At 38.9% G+C, this 18,161-nt stretch overlaps 1 protein-coding gene across 1 annotated transcript in view; it reads right to left on the bottom strand.

Moving 5' to 3' along the window:
- The window catches only part of SLC17A8 (solute carrier family 17 member 8), a 42,900-nt gene extending 25,558 nt beyond the window's left edge, over nucleotides 1-17,342 (bottom strand). The window contains exons 1-5 of the mRNA XM_060245241.1: nucleotides 16,865-17,342; nucleotides 5,575-5,827; nucleotides 4,633-4,751; nucleotides 2,481-2,595; nucleotides 1,605-1,692 (exon numbers count right to left, since the gene is read on the bottom strand). Coding sequence (XP_060101224.1) covers nucleotides 1,605-1,692; nucleotides 2,481-2,595; nucleotides 4,633-4,751; nucleotides 5,575-5,827; nucleotides 16,865-16,965 — 676 coding nt within the window. The 5' untranslated portion in view covers nucleotides 16,966-17,342. The remainder of the gene's footprint in view (nucleotides 1-1,604; nucleotides 1,693-2,480; nucleotides 2,596-4,632; nucleotides 4,752-5,574; nucleotides 5,828-16,864) is intronic.
- Nucleotides 17,343-18,161: the final 819 nt, after the last annotated feature.

The raw sequence follows: 18,161 nt of genomic DNA, 5'->3' as shown, positions 1-18,161 counted from the left end.
CGGAAGGGGGTATTTTATTGCCTCACAAACCTCATGAACTGAATCAGTTCATCTAGCATCAAAAGTTTGTGCCAGTTTGTGGTTTGCAAACTGGGCATGCCATGACCCACAAACCAAACCACATTTTCCTGGTTCATGCCCATCCCAACTTACCATCTCTGCGAACTTCAGTGGAAGAAACCACAGTAAAATCATCCTTTCTAAGCAATGCTGAAAAGTGCCCATTTAATATTTGGAACTGGCAATCCTATTACTTTGGTGATATATTGGTTCCAGCTATTCCTGCTTAAGTGGCCTTTAGTCTATCAATAAGGAAATTATCCTGTTCTGGATAGGAAATATTTATATAACCCCAACATTCCTGAGCTTTCTTCAATATCAGCATAAGTGTGCAAACCAATCAGACAGTTACTACAGCAAACCCAACTTCCCACTGGTCTACAGGTTGTGTTCATGTTCCCTCTACCTCTTTCAGAACTATACTCATTAGCTGCAATTGTCTTTATCACTGCAATACTGCGATGGAGAACTAGCAAACTGGGAATTACAACCCTCAGTGCTTTTAAAGAGGCAGAAGCCCTTTTGGAAGACAATTACCCTACAGTGCTGCAAAACGTTATAAAATAGGAAAGCCCAGTTCTGAGGAATAGTGTGTAATCTACTTAGTACATACAATGATTCTAATAGTAAAATATTGAAAGGAAACAAATGTTAATTTATATCCTGTTGAGAGCTGCATACAGAGAAGCCATGAAACACTAGTCTAGCATTTACCAGTGTCACTAATTAATTATTCTGAGGGACAAAAAGACTGAGGTGTTCTTTTCCGCTTCTGACATTAGTTCAGTATTTTCTTAACGAACACTTAAGCTGAGTATGAACCACTCCCAGGCAAGTTAAGGAAAGCTCACTCCAAGTGACTCTTGGAATAATTCATCAGTAAATTCTTTTAACTTGCAGTTACCCACACTATATGTGTGTTGTGTGACCTAGAAGACGTTTCCCAATCTTTCTTTCAAGCATTAACAAAATCAAACACAATAAGTTCACAATAAGAAACAGATGTTAGCTCCTTTTTCTTCATGCTTGGTCTGTATGCAAGCAAAACTGGAGCTTAATGGAGAAAAAGGGTAGCCAACACTCAGAAGAATGGAAAAAGTGTTTTAGTATGAATATCTAATTAATATGAGTAGTGGGGGAGCGATGAAAAGACCACCAGAAATCTGATTCACTAGTAAAATAGGGAAGAGGAATATTTACAGTAATTTTATAAGAGAAAAAACGAACCCAGGATACACTTGCGTTTTTCCATGACTGAAATCATAATTGTAAGAAAGAACAAACAGATATATAAACCATTCATGTTGAACAAGACTTGACAGTTGACAATTTTATCTCGGGCTCCATTTTAAAAACAGCTCTTTTTATCCCTGAAACTTTCTCCAAGAATTACTTCATGCAGTTCAAACCCTGGACTGGTTCTGTCTCAGCTATCTTCAACACAGAACAAACCAGAACAACTTTCTCTTTTCAACATTGTGTTGTTGTTAAAAAAAAGATCTACAAAAAGTATTTGCTAGCCAATTTTAAAGTAGTATACTTACCACAGAAAGATGTGGTTGCTAGCCTGCTTCTCTCCAATGGAGGAGCCCATTTACTCCACATCCCATGGCAAGCTGGGTAGGTCACACCCTAGCAAATATATATATATATATTAAAAAAACATACTTCAGTTTCTATTTAATTTCCTCATTTTGAAACATTGTTTTCTTTAACTTACCAATTTTTTATTATTAAGATTGTAATTTATGCACATTGATTAAATGAACACAGAGCATCTTACATTCAAATAAGCATACATAGGATCAAGCATATATTAAATGGAGGGGGGGAGTTTATGGTTCAGTGGTGCGGTATTTACATACAATATAACTGATTAGGCATCTGAATACTCAGTTTAACAGCCCAGTACACTTATTTGGGAAAATATGTGTAACAATCTCCATACAAGAACTCTTCCACTTCAAAAATGATCAAGTGGACCAACCCTAAATCATATAAAGGTTATGGCTGTTGGTAGTTTTGAGGAAGAGACAGGACACAGCAGGGCATCTGGGGAAAGGAGAAAAGTATAGGGACAAAATTCTGGGCCCCTTGATCACTCTGGGGACCCAAGAAGCTGGGAAAGTCATGAGTTGATGTTTGGAATGGATCTGGGTGGTATGAGACAATCCTAGAAAATATCTTCATCTGGAGACTCACAGTGGTTCTCAGCAGTTAGGAACACAGCTTAGACAAAAAGAATAAAAATTACTTGTGTTCAATTTTTATGCAAAGTTCATTTCGATATAAAACAAGCAGTTATGTCTCCTGTTTGCATTCAAAATAACTAGGTTGAGTTAATAGCAAGTATAATAGCAAGTGATAGACCCCTAAGGTATATCGGTGCTTTGTTGTAAATTAATACATTGGATACCTACCTCTACAAGACCTTGTAAAATTCTTACAAACATAACACAGCCATAATGGACTCTGGCAGCTGCAGGAATGAACATGTTTAATGTGGACGTTAAGAAAATAGCTGCTCCAAATACTCTGTAGAAGGAAATAACATTAAAATGTCTATCATTTTATATAAGAATATAACCATATATTGAGCAGATGCAGGCATGGCCTATCTACTGGGCAATATAAAGCAGCTGCCCAGAAGCCAGCTCCCTACAGCAGATATAATCTTGAGTGGTCTACTTTACTTGAACCCCTAAGGTTTATTAATGTGTTTTATTTTAAATTAAAGCAAGAGTACATATTAAACTTTAACTCTTCTATTTTAAATTACATTGCTATAAACTCTAGCTTAAGAATCTAAGAAGTGTCTCCTGAATCAGACCAATACTCATCTAGTCCAACATTCTTTTCAAGAATTCCTGCAATCAGTGGACATTAGGTGTTCCACCAGAATTTGGCCGGAGGTCTCCCAGTGAATCATTACCCCTTCGAGGTACCCTTGCCTTAGAAGATATATGCCATGCCTTTCTTTTTGATAATATTGTTCCTACCCTAGCATAGCCACCAAAGCTGTACTAGAGACTGAGTAGTCCTCCATTGTGAAAAGGAAAGAGGACAGGAGGAGGGACTTGCAAGGCACAAGAACATCCTAAGTGTCACTTTCAGTCTTACTGTTATCTAGAGCTGGATTTTATTTTACCATGGTTTCTTAGTACATGCATCCCACATGTACATGCAGCAGAAAACACATGTGCATATTTGCATTCACTGCTATATTGAAGCACTTTTCATGTAGGAACTGAGTTGCACATGAAATTGCCTAAAATAGTTCATTTCACTTAGTTTGTCCTCATAATATGTTTGTTTCACATAATCATCTGTAACTGAAACTGTCTGCACGAAATTAGTCCTTAAATTATGTAACTGACCAACAGTACCTTGTTCCTGAAAGACAATATTAGCATGTGTCATGTTCCTCATCTTTTCATTATGAACCAGCAAGCCACTAAATTTAGAAAAAGCTCTCATAGTGCATTAACTCTTTAGCAATTGCAACCATATAAAAAATGAGAGTTCAAAATAAAAAACCATCTTAATTTTGGGTTGTGTTTTGAAAACAGTTTGTATATGAAGCAGCTGCAAACAAGTAGCAAAAGTAGCAACGTCACAGCAGTCCTGGACCAGCTACAGTGTCTTCACAGTTACTAAAGTTCATCTGCATGAAGTGTTACTGGAGGTTATGAAATAATTGATAATGATCACACATGCAATTATGAAAGAAGGGATCCTTCATTATAGGGGAGTGCTTAGGGAGTATAATAATCTTTGACACAATTATTTATTGATTTCCATCCTCAAATACTGAATAGAATTAACATATGTTGCCCATAAATGTTTCCCCAAGCTGTCAGTCGTCAGTCAAGTTGTGAAAACAATCTGATCCCCCCCACAGAGTTACTTTCAATAAAGCTTATTGATTTGGAATTTGGAAAAAAAACATTAACTAACTGGATGCATCCCAACAACCAACAGACTTTCAGGATGTAAGAACTTAGTTAAAGCTACAGAGGAAGGATAACAAGAGGCAGGGAAAAAAAAAAGACACGCATTCCAGTGGGCCCTAGCCATTAGAGGTAATATACTACAGCTCCCCCTAGAGTTCAAATTGAATAAATATGCCCTATGGAAAGGAAAAGGAAACATCCCCTGTGCAAGCACCAGTGGTTTCTGGGTGACGTTGCTTTCACGTTTTCACAGCAGGCTTTTTACAGGGTGGTTTGCCATTGGCTTCCACAGTCATCTATGCTTTCCCCCCAGCAAGCTGGGTACTCATTTTACCGACCTCAGAAGGATGGAAGGCTGAGTCAACCTTGAGCCGGCTACCTGAAAACCCAGCTTCCCCCGGGGATCAAACTCAGGTCGTGAGCAGAGCTTAGGACTGCAGTACTGCAGCTTTAACACTCTGCCACGGGGCTCCTCCAATATGCCCTATACACGTTAATAAAACTGATCATTTGCTGTCACCTAACAATCACCATCACATACATCAACCACGTGATGCTAGAATTACTGTGGCCACTGTGGGTAAAGTGTACTTTATTGTGGCATATTACCACATCTTACCTGTTGGCTGCTAGTTTGTTTGCAATGAAGCCTCCTGGAATTTGTGTTACAATGTAACCCCAGAAAAATGAACCATGAATAAGTCCTACTGTCTCTGGATCCCAGCTGAATTGTGCTTTCTGAAAATGAAATAATATTCACATGGTTGGATGTGTATTTAGCTTCATGATATTTACAAAATATAGACTGTTGCATAATTGGTTTCCCCAAGGTATTTGTGAAATTGCAGGCACTGTCAAGCCAAAAATATGAAAACTGGACAAAATGGGCTTTGGGGCGCTTTCAAATTCCTTCCTCATCAGCCAGCTAAGAATATACAACTAGAATTATATTGAATATTCTCAGTCACTATATAACTCCCTTCTGGAGTTGACCCAGAAACCATTGCTACAGAAAATTCCTAGAGAGGTAGAAAGAGTTTGAGGAGGGAGGGGGCTCAGTGGATATGGCATGCCATAAAGTCCATGCTCCAAAGCCACCATCTCTATAGGCTGTTTCATGTTAATTATTGTTCTGCATACCACATCTAATGTATTAAAAAGAAAGAAGAGGTTTGAAGTTTGCTTATTGCTATTTGCATTAATATAATATCACAAGGTGGTATCATGCTATCCAAGGACTTGAACTCGCTCAGTTTTTTTAATGGACAAATAATTCCTTTTGAAATTTCTCTTTGAGTTGAAGTAAGTAGAAGTTGCACATACTTCCCCTCTGCCACCATTCATGCTACAGTTGTTCACAATTGTGCCTCTTATATTTATATTGTGCTTTCTGTGTTTTGTTTGTTTTTACACTGTTTTATTTAAAGTATGTTGTGATTTTGTATGCTTTGGGTCCCCACTGGGGAGAAAAGGCGTGATAAAACATACACTAAGTAAATAAAATATGCATTATTTTATACTTTGCAAGAATACATATAGCAGCATTTTGATGATTACTTACCTCAATTTCTGGTTTTCCATCAACATAGATTGTGTTGTTGTTAACCATTTCTACTATAGCAACACCAAGATTGCATCTAATTCCAAAAGAAATGCAAAACCCCAGGCCACTCATAATAGCAATGATGTAGCGCTTGGGCAGTCCACAGCAGTGGCAGTCAAATAAGGGAGGTTTGTGAGTAGCTGCTTGCACAGGTCTTCCTTCTTCATTCAATTCTATGTTATCTTCTTCTAGATTGGTTCCATCAATTTTTCTGAAGAGACATAAAATATACGAAGACAGAAGATGGTTTGTAGGGAAAGTGGCTGATATGCAGTAATTCTATGATTAACTACTATAGTGACATTCCTATGATGGTGAAATATAGTCAGCATATTCAAAAGAAAACCACTTGTGTAGAGAAGCTGTTAGATTCCAGGGAAATAATGGAAGTAGCTGGATACCCTCAGTGCAATCCCAAGCCCTTCTAAATCAATGGACTTTGAAGGTGTATATCTGCTGAGGGCTGTGCTGTGCGTCTGTCAGGTTAAGAACATAAGAGAAGTCATGTTGGATCAGACCAATGGCCCATCCAGTCCAACACTCTGTGTCACACAGTTGCCAATACATGTGTGTGTGTGTGTATGTGTGTGTGTGTGTGTATATATATATATATATATATATATATATATACACACACACATACACACACATACACACACTGTGGCTAATAGACACCGATGGACCACTGCTCCATATTTTCATCCAATCCCTTCTTAAAGCTGGCTATGCTTGTAGCCGCCACAATCTCCTGTGGCAGTGAATTCCACATGTTAATCACCCTTTGGGTGAAGAAGTACTTCCTTTTATCTGTTTTAACCTGACTGCTCAGCAATTTCATCGAATGCCCACGAGTTCTTGTATTGTGAGAAAGGGAGAAAAGTACTTCTTTCTCTGCTTTCTCCATCCCATGCATTATCTTGTAAACCTCTATCATGTCACCCCACAGTCGATGTTTCTCCAAGCTAAAGAGCCCCAAGCGTTTTAACCTTTCTTCATAGGGAAAGTGTTCCAACCCTTTAATCATTCTAGTTGCCCTTTTCTGTACTGTTCCCAATGCTATAATATCCTTTTTGAGGTGCGGTGACCAGAATTGTACACAGTATTCCAAATGAGACTGCACCACCGATTTATACAGGGGCATTATGATACTGGCTGATTTGTTTTCAGTTCCCTTCCTAATAATTCCCAGCATGGTGTTGGCCTTTTTTATTGCAATCGCACACTGTCTTGACATTTTCAGTGAGTTATCTACCACAACCCCAAGATCTCTCTCTTGGTCAGTCTCTCCCAGTTCACAACCCATCAACTTGTATTTGTAATGGGATTCTTGGTCCCAATGTGCATTACTTTGCACTTGGCCACATTGAACCTCACCTGCCACGTTGACGCCCTCTCACCCAGCCTTAACAGATCCCTTTGGAGTGCCTCACAATCTTCTCTGGTTCTCACCACCCTAAACAATTTAGTGTCATCTCCAAACTTGGCCACTTCACTGCTTACTCCCAACTCCAGATCATTAATGAACAAGTTAAAGAGCATGGGACCCAGTACTGAGCCCTGCGGCACCCCACTGATTACCGTCCTCCACTGCGAAGACTGCCCATTTATACTCACTCTCAGCTTCCTATTAATTAGCCAGTTTTTGATCCATAAGAGGACCTGTCCTTTTACTCCATGACTCTTAAGCTTACTAAGGAGCCTTTGATGAGGAACTTTATCAAAAGCTTTCTGGAAGCCAAGGTAAACAACATCTATTGGGTCCCCTTTGTTCACATGTTTGTTCACCCCCTCAAAGAACTGAAACAGATTAGTGAGGTAAGATCTTCCCTTACAGAACCCATGCTGAGTCTTCCTCAATAACTTGTGTTCATCAATGTGCCTACTCATTCTATCCTTGATAATGGTTTCTACCAACTTTCCCGGTATTGAAGTCAGACTGACTGGCCTGTAATTTCCCGGATCTCCTCTGGAACCCTTTTTAAAGATGGGGGTGACATTTGCTACCTTCCAGTCCTCAGGAACGGAGGCAGATTTAAAGGAAAGATTACATATTTTTGTCAGGAGATCCACAAGTTCAACTTTGAGTTCTTTCAGAACTCTTGGATGTATGCCATCCGAACCTGGTGACTTATTAGTTTTTAATTCGTCAATCAGTTGTAGGACTTCCTCTCTTGTCACCTCAATTTGACTCAGGTCTTTCAACACCCCTTCCAAAATTAGTGGTTCTGGAGCGGGCAAACACTTCTCATCTTCCACAGTGAAGATGGAGACAAAAAATGCATTCAGCTTCTCAGCCATTTCCCTATCGTCCTTCAGTAATCCTTTTACCCCTTGGTCATCCAAGGGCCCCACTGCCTCCCTGGCTGGTTTCCTGCTTCTAATATATTTGAAGAAATTTTTATTGTTGGTCTTTATGTTTTTTGCAATATGCTCCTCATAGTACCTTTTTGCCTGCCTGATTGCAGTCTTGCATTTGATTTGGCACAGCCTGTGTTCCCTTTTATTAATCTCACTTGGACTAGCTTTCCACCGCTTAAAGGAGTTCTTCTTACCTTTTACAGCTTCCATTACTTTGTTTGTTAACCATGCAGGCCTTTTCTTATACCTGTTTGTGCCTTTCCTAACTTGTGGTATATATTTTATCTGAGCTTCTAGGATTGTAGTTTTAAATAGCCTCCAAGTTTCCCCAAGGGTTTTGACTGTATTTACCTTTCCTTTCAGTTTCCTCTTCACATGCCTCCTTATCTCAGAGAATTTGCCCCTTTTAAACGTAGTTGTGCTGGTCTTTTGGGGCAACTCCCTATTTATACAAATGGTGAAATCAATAATGTTCCTCTGACATACTTTTTTCTAGTACCTAGTTATCTCAGATGAAATGGTAAACCTGTTTTTTTGTTGTGGTCCACTTCAGAACAAAGGTAGGGAGCCCTAAGACTAATTTCTTTTTGACAAATGTTTCTTCTTTTAAAAACAAACAAACTCAAAACCACTACATATAGAAAACTGTCATGTCAGATATTCAGGGCTAGAAGCTTTCTTGCTGATATATAAAAAACAAAAGCCACATATCTTTCATTTTGACCAACCAAAATGGTCCAAAAGAGGTAGCATATGGTAGTACACAGTACACTTTGACCATCCATCCAGCTGTTAGGGTTATTGAGTAAATATTGCACCATCTTATAAATTGTTTCACTGTTTTTATTGATTTTAAACTGCTATTGTAAATTGACTTTAATGTTTTAAAATCTGTTATCCACGCTGAGCTCACTTGCGGGAAGGGTGAGATATAAATTCAATAAACAAACAAACAAGCACATGGCTTTTTAAAAAAATTGGGCCAATGTGGCCACTTGCTTTCACTTTCTATTTTGAGTCTCCCTGACATCTTGTTTTATAGGCACAGAGCTGTTTTGGTTTGGTAGAGCGGGGTCATACATCATATGATTCCCTTCAGTCTAAGGTACAGGTCCCTTTGGTCCTCTTGGGGAAAGGTGAGATACACACAAAGATGTGGCTTACCAAGATATTTGCAGCTTGCAAGAACAAAGTGTATGGTTGTTGCTTCTTTAAAAGGTACCACATGGTAGTTTCACCTGTCATTTGGAGCTGGATGCCTATAGGCTCTGGTCATGCGGTAATCCAAAACATAGCTCTCTATGTGTAGCCTCTTTACAACTGTGGTAATGCTTGCATCACTGTGTAGCATAGCATACATATTAATAGGTAACCACAGCTATAAAACACAGAGGACAATTTTTAGCAGTTGACCTATGGTCCTGTGGTCTCATCATCACTTCTTAAAGAACCCTGCAGAAGGAGCATCTGCTGATCCCCTGAGCAGTAGGTCCTCCAGGGTACTATCAGAAATGATAATCAAACATGAAACAGACTAACCATATTCAATAAGGTTTATACCATTTAAAGTAATCTGAGATTAATTTAATGGACCAGTGCTGATGCAAACTCTGACATTTTTCAATCCTTTATGAATCTTATTGAATTGAAGGGTTGTACCTTTAGAGTAGGTTCACTGTAAGACTATAACATTGACCTGTTTGGGGGGCTCATCCTGGACCCTGGTCATGGGCTCTGACCTGGTTCTTTGTCATAGTGACAGAGTACCTATTTCTGATTACAGCTGTAATTCTAGTCAGTATCTCTTTATTTAGGTACTTTGTGCTATTTGCTCTTACACTGTTTTAAAAAATGGCATTAGGAAATTATTGTGTACAAATTTCAAAATCCAATTTAGATAAATCTACCTGCCATCAATAGTCTAGACCACAGGGAGGGGGGCAGAGCAGGATGCCCTCAATGGAAACCCATTCTTTGTGTTTAAAGCATTGGTTCTAGTTCAGATTCAAGCAAGAGATTTTAGGTTTAGATTCAGTTAACTGGTTCAGATTCTAGTTAACTGGGGAAAAAAACTCTTTAAACTTAGTTTTACATCAAGTTTGATTGCTTGCTTTTTAAGAGAATAAATGTTCTTGGTACAGTACCATAGATATCTACAGTAAATGCACATAGCATCATAATTCAGGTGAAAATATTTGCCTAGCATAGCAAATACTTTAACATCTGTCACAAACCACAGCATACATGACTAGCCCTAATTAGGCCTGAACAAGTTTCTCTGTTGAAACACATGATTCTTCTTTTTGTCTGATATAATTGCCTCTTCTTAATTAATACTGTGAGCAAAGACAATCAAAAGTTTGAGAAGGAGTATTAGGTTGCCAGCTGGCTGACCCTTAGGCCTTCTGAACTACGCTTAGGCCTTCTGGAACTGGAAAATAATATTAACTCACTGTTCTGCTCTATCTCCTCCACTTTGCTCTTCTTAAGCATCTACATTGACAGAAAGAATTATTAGTTTGCATTACTGGTTTCTTTACATCATTTATTGACTCCTGAAATAGACATGTCTTGGATGAGAAGACACCACAGCTGCACCTGGGAGCAGGGTACAGTGAGAGCAGATTCTGTAACAAATAGCTGTAGCTATGCAACAGTGGTGCCTCCTTGTTAAGATAGATTAACAATTTATAACATGAAGATATTCCTCTCCCTGACTTCCAGACAAAAGGTCACTAGTACAAACTACTTTGCTGTTATATTCTAGTACTGTAATATTATTTATATAATATCAATACATTATAATTTGGTCACATCAAATGCATACAATGCAATCAAAATGGATGTGGCTGGGCTGCATTAAGGGCTTGATATGTAACTAGGAATGAGGCTTGTTGTGGAGAAAAATACAATGGGCTCTAGAAAGAGACTCTGGGTGAGTGCCCCCCCCATGGTGCCTTCCCACCCATCCAAGTAAAGGCATTCACTTTCCCAATCCTTGGTGACTTCCCACCCCCAACCACCACTTCCTTTTAACTACCTTCACACCTTGGTATGCCACTACTCCCCCACCCATGACATCCACTCATCCCACCCTTGCTGTCTTCCCACCCACCCACCAATCCTTGGCCTTCACTAACCCCCCACCACTCTTCTTGTTTTTCTACTCACCCCCAACCCTTGGCATTCATTCACCCCCCCCCCCTTGCTGTCTTCCCACCCACTCCACAGCTGAAACAGTTCTGGCTCCCCCCTCAAGTGTGTGTGTGTTCCCCCATGTCTAAGCCCTGAAAGAGGCCCAAAATGGAGATAAGGAAGACTAATTATGGGAGGTGCGGGGGCATAATGACAATCACACAGACGCTGAAGCTCAGCATTCCTTTTGTTTGCAGTGCATTTTTGCTGCCTTTTCCTGTCATATTCAGCCTTGCAGCATTTAGCATCAGCATGAGCTAGTGACGTGATCCAGACTTCTTTTTTTGCCTGGCTTGGTTGTGTTATGGTATACCATAGAGTATGCACCTCAAGGTGGCCGTTTTCTGTAGGAGAACTGATCTGACTTCAGCTTTCCATCTCCCCTGCAGCCTCTACCTAGGAAAAGTACAGTCTTTCTCCACAGTGTGAACCAAAGTAGGAGGGAAGCAACCTCAGCAGGGTACAATGACACAGCCATTTTCTCCAGGGGAACTGATCTCTGCCATCTGGAGAGCAGTTGTAATTCTGAATGATCTTCAGCATAAAAACATAAAAACAAAACATTCCAGTGCTATAATTAATCTTTAGATGGTGATCTATTTTTATATGACATTTTACTATTCTGCTGTTCCAGCTGGATGTTCTATATGCAGACAGAGCTTAGCTTCATGCTAGAGGTGGTCCGGATATTTCAGTCTGTTGTAGCCTGTGATCTTAGCTAACAAATGCCTGGTGGAAGAGTGCCGTCTTACAGGCCCTGCGAAACTGTGCAAGCTCTCACAGGGCCCTAATGTCCTCAGGGAGCTCGTTCCACCTGACTATGGTTGTCAGGAGCCTGGCCTCTTTAATGCCAGAGATTGAGAGCAGGTTTTGTGACCCTGACTGAAGTGCTCTCTGAGGAACATGTGGGGAAAGGCGGTCCTGAAGGTATGCAGATCCCTGGCCATATAGGGCTTTAAAGGTAATAACCAGCACCTTGAAACAGACCCAGTCTAGTAGTGTGTAGTGGTGTATGGATCCAAGTAGCCAGATCAGCCAAATCAAGGTGGGGGTTCTCGTTCAGACTAAACTGAGTTAGGAAAAAGTGTCAGGATTTTTTTCCAGATTTGAATACAGAGATGCACAATAAAGAGTAGTCCATGTTTTAAACTTCAATGACACTAAATCACAATGCCCAGGAGGAGGTCTAGATGAGGCTCTTAAACTCAAGAGCCCTGGATTTAATTGATCTCTGCCTTGCATAGAAAACATGTTGGATGGGGTAAGTAAAGAGGTGAAAATTCAACTATGTACTTCAACCACACAAAATTTAGTCTATGCAAAATTATACTGAGGATCTAGAAAACATTTATATAGTAATACATTAATATATTATGGCATTGTGTGTAGAATAGCTGGAAGATCCTAAGATTGTCCTAAGAAGTTCTAGCTTCTTTAGTGTTATGTACCAAAAGGTGGTGAGCTAGACTTGTTTTTAAGGCAAGAGACATTTCAGAGATGGCTTGCCATTGCCTGCCTCTGTGTCACATCACAACTCTGGTATTCTTTGGAATACTAAGCAAAGCCAACCCTGCTTAGCTTCTAAGATCTGATAGGATCAGGCTGGCCTGGGCTATCCAGGTCAGGGTGGTTTATCTGTAGAGAACTAACCATGTTTGAAAAACAAAAAACAAAACTGAAATTATTTTCCTGCCGAGATGGTGAACAGTCTATGCTTTACAGGAACACAAAGATGAGGACAGAGAAGTCAGTTACTGACAGTTATTATGGACAAACAGTTAAGGGCAGAAGGAGAAAAAACAGGGCATTCAGAAAAAGCTTCTATAATTTTATTGTATTTTTCAAAATTGTATTCTCACACGTAGAAAATCTCTTGCACTTTAACAAGCATGTTTAATACATTTTAGTGGCAAATGGTTGTCAGTCATGGTTAGCAACCATGGTTTCTCAAGGTTTCTTGAGAAACCTAAAAAATCTTGCTGAAATGTAGCTTAGTTTTTAATGTTGGGCTTTCATAATATCAATAGCTGGTTTTATTTATGACATGAAAATAAAGTGTTATGGGAGCATGTGAAGATCATATGAAACCAGGCTGTTCTGATCAAATATAATTAGAAGCTGGCTGAAGTGTTGCAGGAGTCTTATAGGTCTAATGTCCCTCTCTTTTTGAATATAGCAAAATAAAATGATTAAAAATGCAGTATTCAAATAATTAAAACCATGAAATGCATAGTCCTCATGTATAGCTTGCCTCACAACTACTGAATTCGAACTAAATCTTCTATGCAGAGCTGTCCTTACTAGGAGATGTAGGGCATAGTTTCCTCTAAGCTGTGCAAGGGGGCACTGGCACACAATTTTTAAACACACTACTTGATCACAAGAGCCAGCATGGTGTAGTGAAGAGAGAAAGAAAGAAAGAAATATAGCAAAAAAAAAAGGGGGGAAAGACTGACTGACAGAAAGAGAGAGACAGAGAGGGGGAAATAAGGCAAACAGGGAAAAAGAAATATTGACAGAAAGACTGACAGAAAGACAGAAGGTGCAGCTGCGCCTCCAGAGTTCTGCTGGTGCATGCTACATTGGGAGGCCACCATGCAGGCACGGCTGGGCCCCTGGAGTCCCACCAGCACATGCAATGTTGGGAGGCTGCCCAACAAATGCTGCTTGGCCCCCTGACCCTGCCAGCCATCTGGGAAGTGAGCCGGAACGCTGCCCAGGCCAGCTGGAACGGCATTCCGGGGTGTTCCGGCTCCCAAAAAAGCCCTGGTCTTGGTCCAATCTTTTTGAAACATGGGGAGGTTCTTGAGGAGAGGCACCAGTAGCTATGCTGCAAATTTAGTGTCTCTACCTCAAAAAACAGCTCCCACAGATACCCCCCGATTGATTCTCCATTATAGCTACAATGGAGCTGGGAGGAAAATGATTTTTTTGCACACCCCTATTGTGCTTTTCAGTATGATTTGTAAGCTGCCTTGAGTCATGGAGAAAAGTGGGATATAAATATCTGAATAAATAAGTAGTTTGGGCAGTAAGTCGTTAGAAGTAAGCAACTTCCTGTTTTTTAGGTTAGGCAGGGGTTTTGGCAGTGTTTGCTCCTCCTGTTATACTTGACCTGTAATGCTGGTTGTCATATTTCACTTAACCCCTCCCCCCCAAAAAAATAGACTGCAAGAGCCCCATCACCACCACCAAGTGTTAGTATGTTTTCTGAGGGTCAGTGCAGGGTGATGGTCCAAGGCCAGGTCTACCAATAATGGACTGGGGCGGATAAACCTCTTCTCCAGAGGACAAGTCTACCAGTAAAGTGGAAAAGGGTGGATGAGAGTTGACTTCATTCTGTTTTCTCTTATAATGTTTAAATTATTCTTAAAATATAGTTTAAATATAATTTTAAAAGAATTTATTCTGAGATTTTTACAAGGTTATGGAGGTAATATTCTAAAAAGCTAATTTATGCAAGTCAAATGTAAACTTGCTCACAACTTTAATGCTACTAAGCTGTTTGCTCATGAGGTAGAATTTCTGCTCACAACACTGTGGAGCTTAGAGAAAACGTTGCATAAGAGCACAGCTAGAAAAACTCTTGGGGGGTTCATTTGCAAGAACTAGGAGTGACTTTCCTTTTCTGCAATTCAAAATCAAGAGCATTAAAGCAACCACAGGCAGAAGCAGAGGGTTTGAAAATGTACCCTGTACACACAAATCAAGAAAAATAAATAGCAGAAACCCAATGAGACTTAAAGGATATGGAAGACTTTGATTGGAAATGGAATGGAAGAGACAAAATCACAAAGTGAATGATATGGAATCATTAAGGTCCTGAGGAATAATCCACTGTAGAGCTGGACACCATTTTAATATTTTGACAAAATATCAGAGGTCTGCCATACTTACCTTACTTTTTCTGAAGAGAGGGGCCTCAACAATGCATAGTTAGCTGATAGATTTGCCAGTTATCTAAAGATAACATCATTTAGATATCACAGTAAACATGATAGTCAGTGATTGTTGATATATAGATCCAAGTAGGCAGCTGAGTTGGTCTGAAGTAGTAGAACAAAATAGGGTCAATTGCACCTTTAAGATCAACTTCATTTTATGTGTGGCTCTGCTCACTGTGCCAGATTACTTGTCTGATGAAGTATGCTTAGAGCAAACAAAAGCTTTCATTCTGAATACAACTAAGTTGGTCTTAAAGGTGCAATTGACACCTATTTTGCTGGATTGTGGAAATATAAAGAAGTGCCTTTGGCCAGTAACCAAATGCCTTTCTAAACTTCCATGATTACTAATAGATGACATTTACCAAAGTACCCTGGAAAAAGTTCAAAATATGCCAGGGAATTCTACCAGTTGTTTTATGGCAAATCTTAAGAAAACCTTTTAAAATCATAGGGACAGAAATCAAAAATATTACAGTACATAAGGATTGCCCTTAATTTCACATGCCATAACTTCCCCATACTGCTTGTTCCTGAAATTCTCACCTGCTTGTGCTAACATCCAGAAGGAATACATCATGTAAGATAAATTTTAAAACCTTTTCCCAAAGTTATTCACATTTTAAAAATAATATTGTAATTTTATCATATAACTAGAAATTATTTTTAAAGTTGACTTGCTCTTGTTTATGAATTTTCAAGTGAAAAAGCTGTTCCAAGCTGTACTTAAAGAGTGAAAATGGAGTCTATCCATTTCGTTTCTGTGCAACTAGACAATAAAAACAATCCATTATACATTAAGTGCATTTGCACTATAGTATGTTGTAAGGTCTGTATACTATACTAGTCCTGCTAGTGGTTCTGTGAAAGGAATAAAATAAGTAGGTTGTTTTAGTTTAATTAATATCATAAACATCTACTAATAAATAAAAATGCCATCAGTGATTACTTGTATACTGAAAGAAGAGTTTCAGTGTCTGACTGCAAATGTTTGATATTTCTATGATTATAAATTATATTGTGGTAAATCCAAAATTTAAGTTCAATAACATGAGAGTGTTTCCTATTTTTTCCATACACACAATTGTTGTCTTGTGAGTTACTCTTTTTACTTCATAAGCACATTACAGACAGAATCCAGACTAGCATGCAGGATACAATACAAAGCGTGTTTTTGTTGAATCAAGCTGTATTAATAGTGCTATCCCAAATACGTATACTCAGAAATAAATCCCACTGAGGTCAACTGGACTCCTTAGTAAATGTTCTTAAGATGAGGATGTAAAACTCACTTAGACAAGTCAACTAAGCTTGTTTAGGATTTAAGGTATTAATGACATTTATGTCCGCAGAAGTTAATTTAATGGGTTCTATAATTTCATCCTGTTGTAGTTTAAAATTACATAAACAACCACATTTATTGTACTTTCTGTGGTTTCATTCCATATATACATATATAAACCCATTCCATTTTTTAAAAAACTTGTAGAGCTTTCCTGGAGATTAGCATTGAATTAATTCATCATCAGTTATAACATAGTATTTAAAACATTAAGTACATTTCAAATTGTGGCCTGTTTCACAAATTTTTCTGATTTAATAGCAGTTGATGTTTTCTATGCTGTTGTTTTGCTACTAAGGTGCAGAATTCTGCATATGCTGCTCATATCCTGTTATTCTTACATCTTTCCATATGCAACTCTAAAGTTTCTTTGATTTAGTCTGCCCTGGAAGTTTGTATCAGTCTTTACCTTTGGAAGTGTCCCAGTGAGTCACTAACAGTATTCTTCACCTCTTCCTTCCCAGGCTTTAAAAATCTCTCCCTTAATGAATTAAATACCTCAAAAGGCATCTTGTCTTCCTTCTCAAATAAATCCTTTAGTTGAACATTTGCTTGCTGTATTGTATGAGTTTTTCCTCAGACTTTTGTAATCTCCCCCAGTTCACTTTTTAAAAATCCTGGGATTGTGAAAAGATGATTGAGTGGTATCAATGTTAATCCTCAAAAATGTCAGTTGGATTGAAAATTTCCAAAGAGCATTCCCAAAATTGCCAATAGCTGAAGCAGGATAGTTGCTGCTCTGGTTTTATTGTTCTGGTGCTGATGATCTTGAATGAAAGAGGCTAACACAAAAGGTCACCTTGAGGTTGATAATATGGAACCTGGTGCTTCTGCCTGTGCATCTGACTGAAGCGCATTATAACTGCTCATTCTCTTTCTCTGCTTTATTCCACAGTCTCTCTCACACACAAACTGTGATGCTATAGTAACGAACACAATACCTGTCCCTCCGGCCACTCAAGCTTATTAATAGGATCTCATTCAAACTTTATTAAACATTTATAAGTTCTGCCTTCCCATCACAGAACATGGCTAATAGTTCCATTATACTTTCTATCCCCCTTCTTTTCCTAAGTGTCCCCCCCAAAAAAAGAATTGCTTGCTGTAGCCTTAGAAATATATTCGTGTTCTACACATTGCTTATGACTGATATCACTTGTGCCTCTACAACAGAGACTTGAAATTTCTTGAAAGTGCTGCTCTGTTAACAGCCCTGAACTAAATCAAATTAGGTCACATTATTTTGAAAGAAATGGGCATTTCATAAGCAAGCAATGAAAGCCTAACTTTCCTCCTTTTTCTGAACTTGTCAATTCTGTGTGGCTCTGAGTAACCAGACATGAACAGACTTGGTTATAGCCTTAATAAAACTGTATATTCTAAGTACATGTACATGAAATGAAAGTTGGGTCAAAAATTGTGCCAACAGTTCATAAGCAGCCCCCCCTCCATTTGCTGACCCTTAAAGGAAAATCAGGGCCACTCCTCCAAATTTTATTAATTAATGTGCTAAACTTTCCACTTGATGCAAACCAGAAGTTTTAAGGCATAGGACAAACTGCACTTTTCAAAGGCTTAGAAGCATTGTACAAACAGCTGAAAAACTGTGAAGGGTTAATTCTTTACAGAAACAGAGAGCCTTGAATGACAGGCTGCTCCAAGCAATCTGATTTGTTAACATCAACGAAGCAGAGAAAGACTTGAAG

The sequence above is a fragment of the Heteronotia binoei genome, chromosome 8 (genome assembly GCF_032191835.1).
Source record: "Heteronotia binoei isolate CCM8104 ecotype False Entrance Well chromosome 8, APGP_CSIRO_Hbin_v1, whole genome shotgun sequence".
In the NCBI taxonomy this organism is placed as follows: Eukaryota; Metazoa; Chordata; class Lepidosauria; order Squamata; family Gekkonidae; genus Heteronotia; species Heteronotia binoei.
This window is presented reverse-complemented; position numbering and strand designations above follow the sequence as displayed.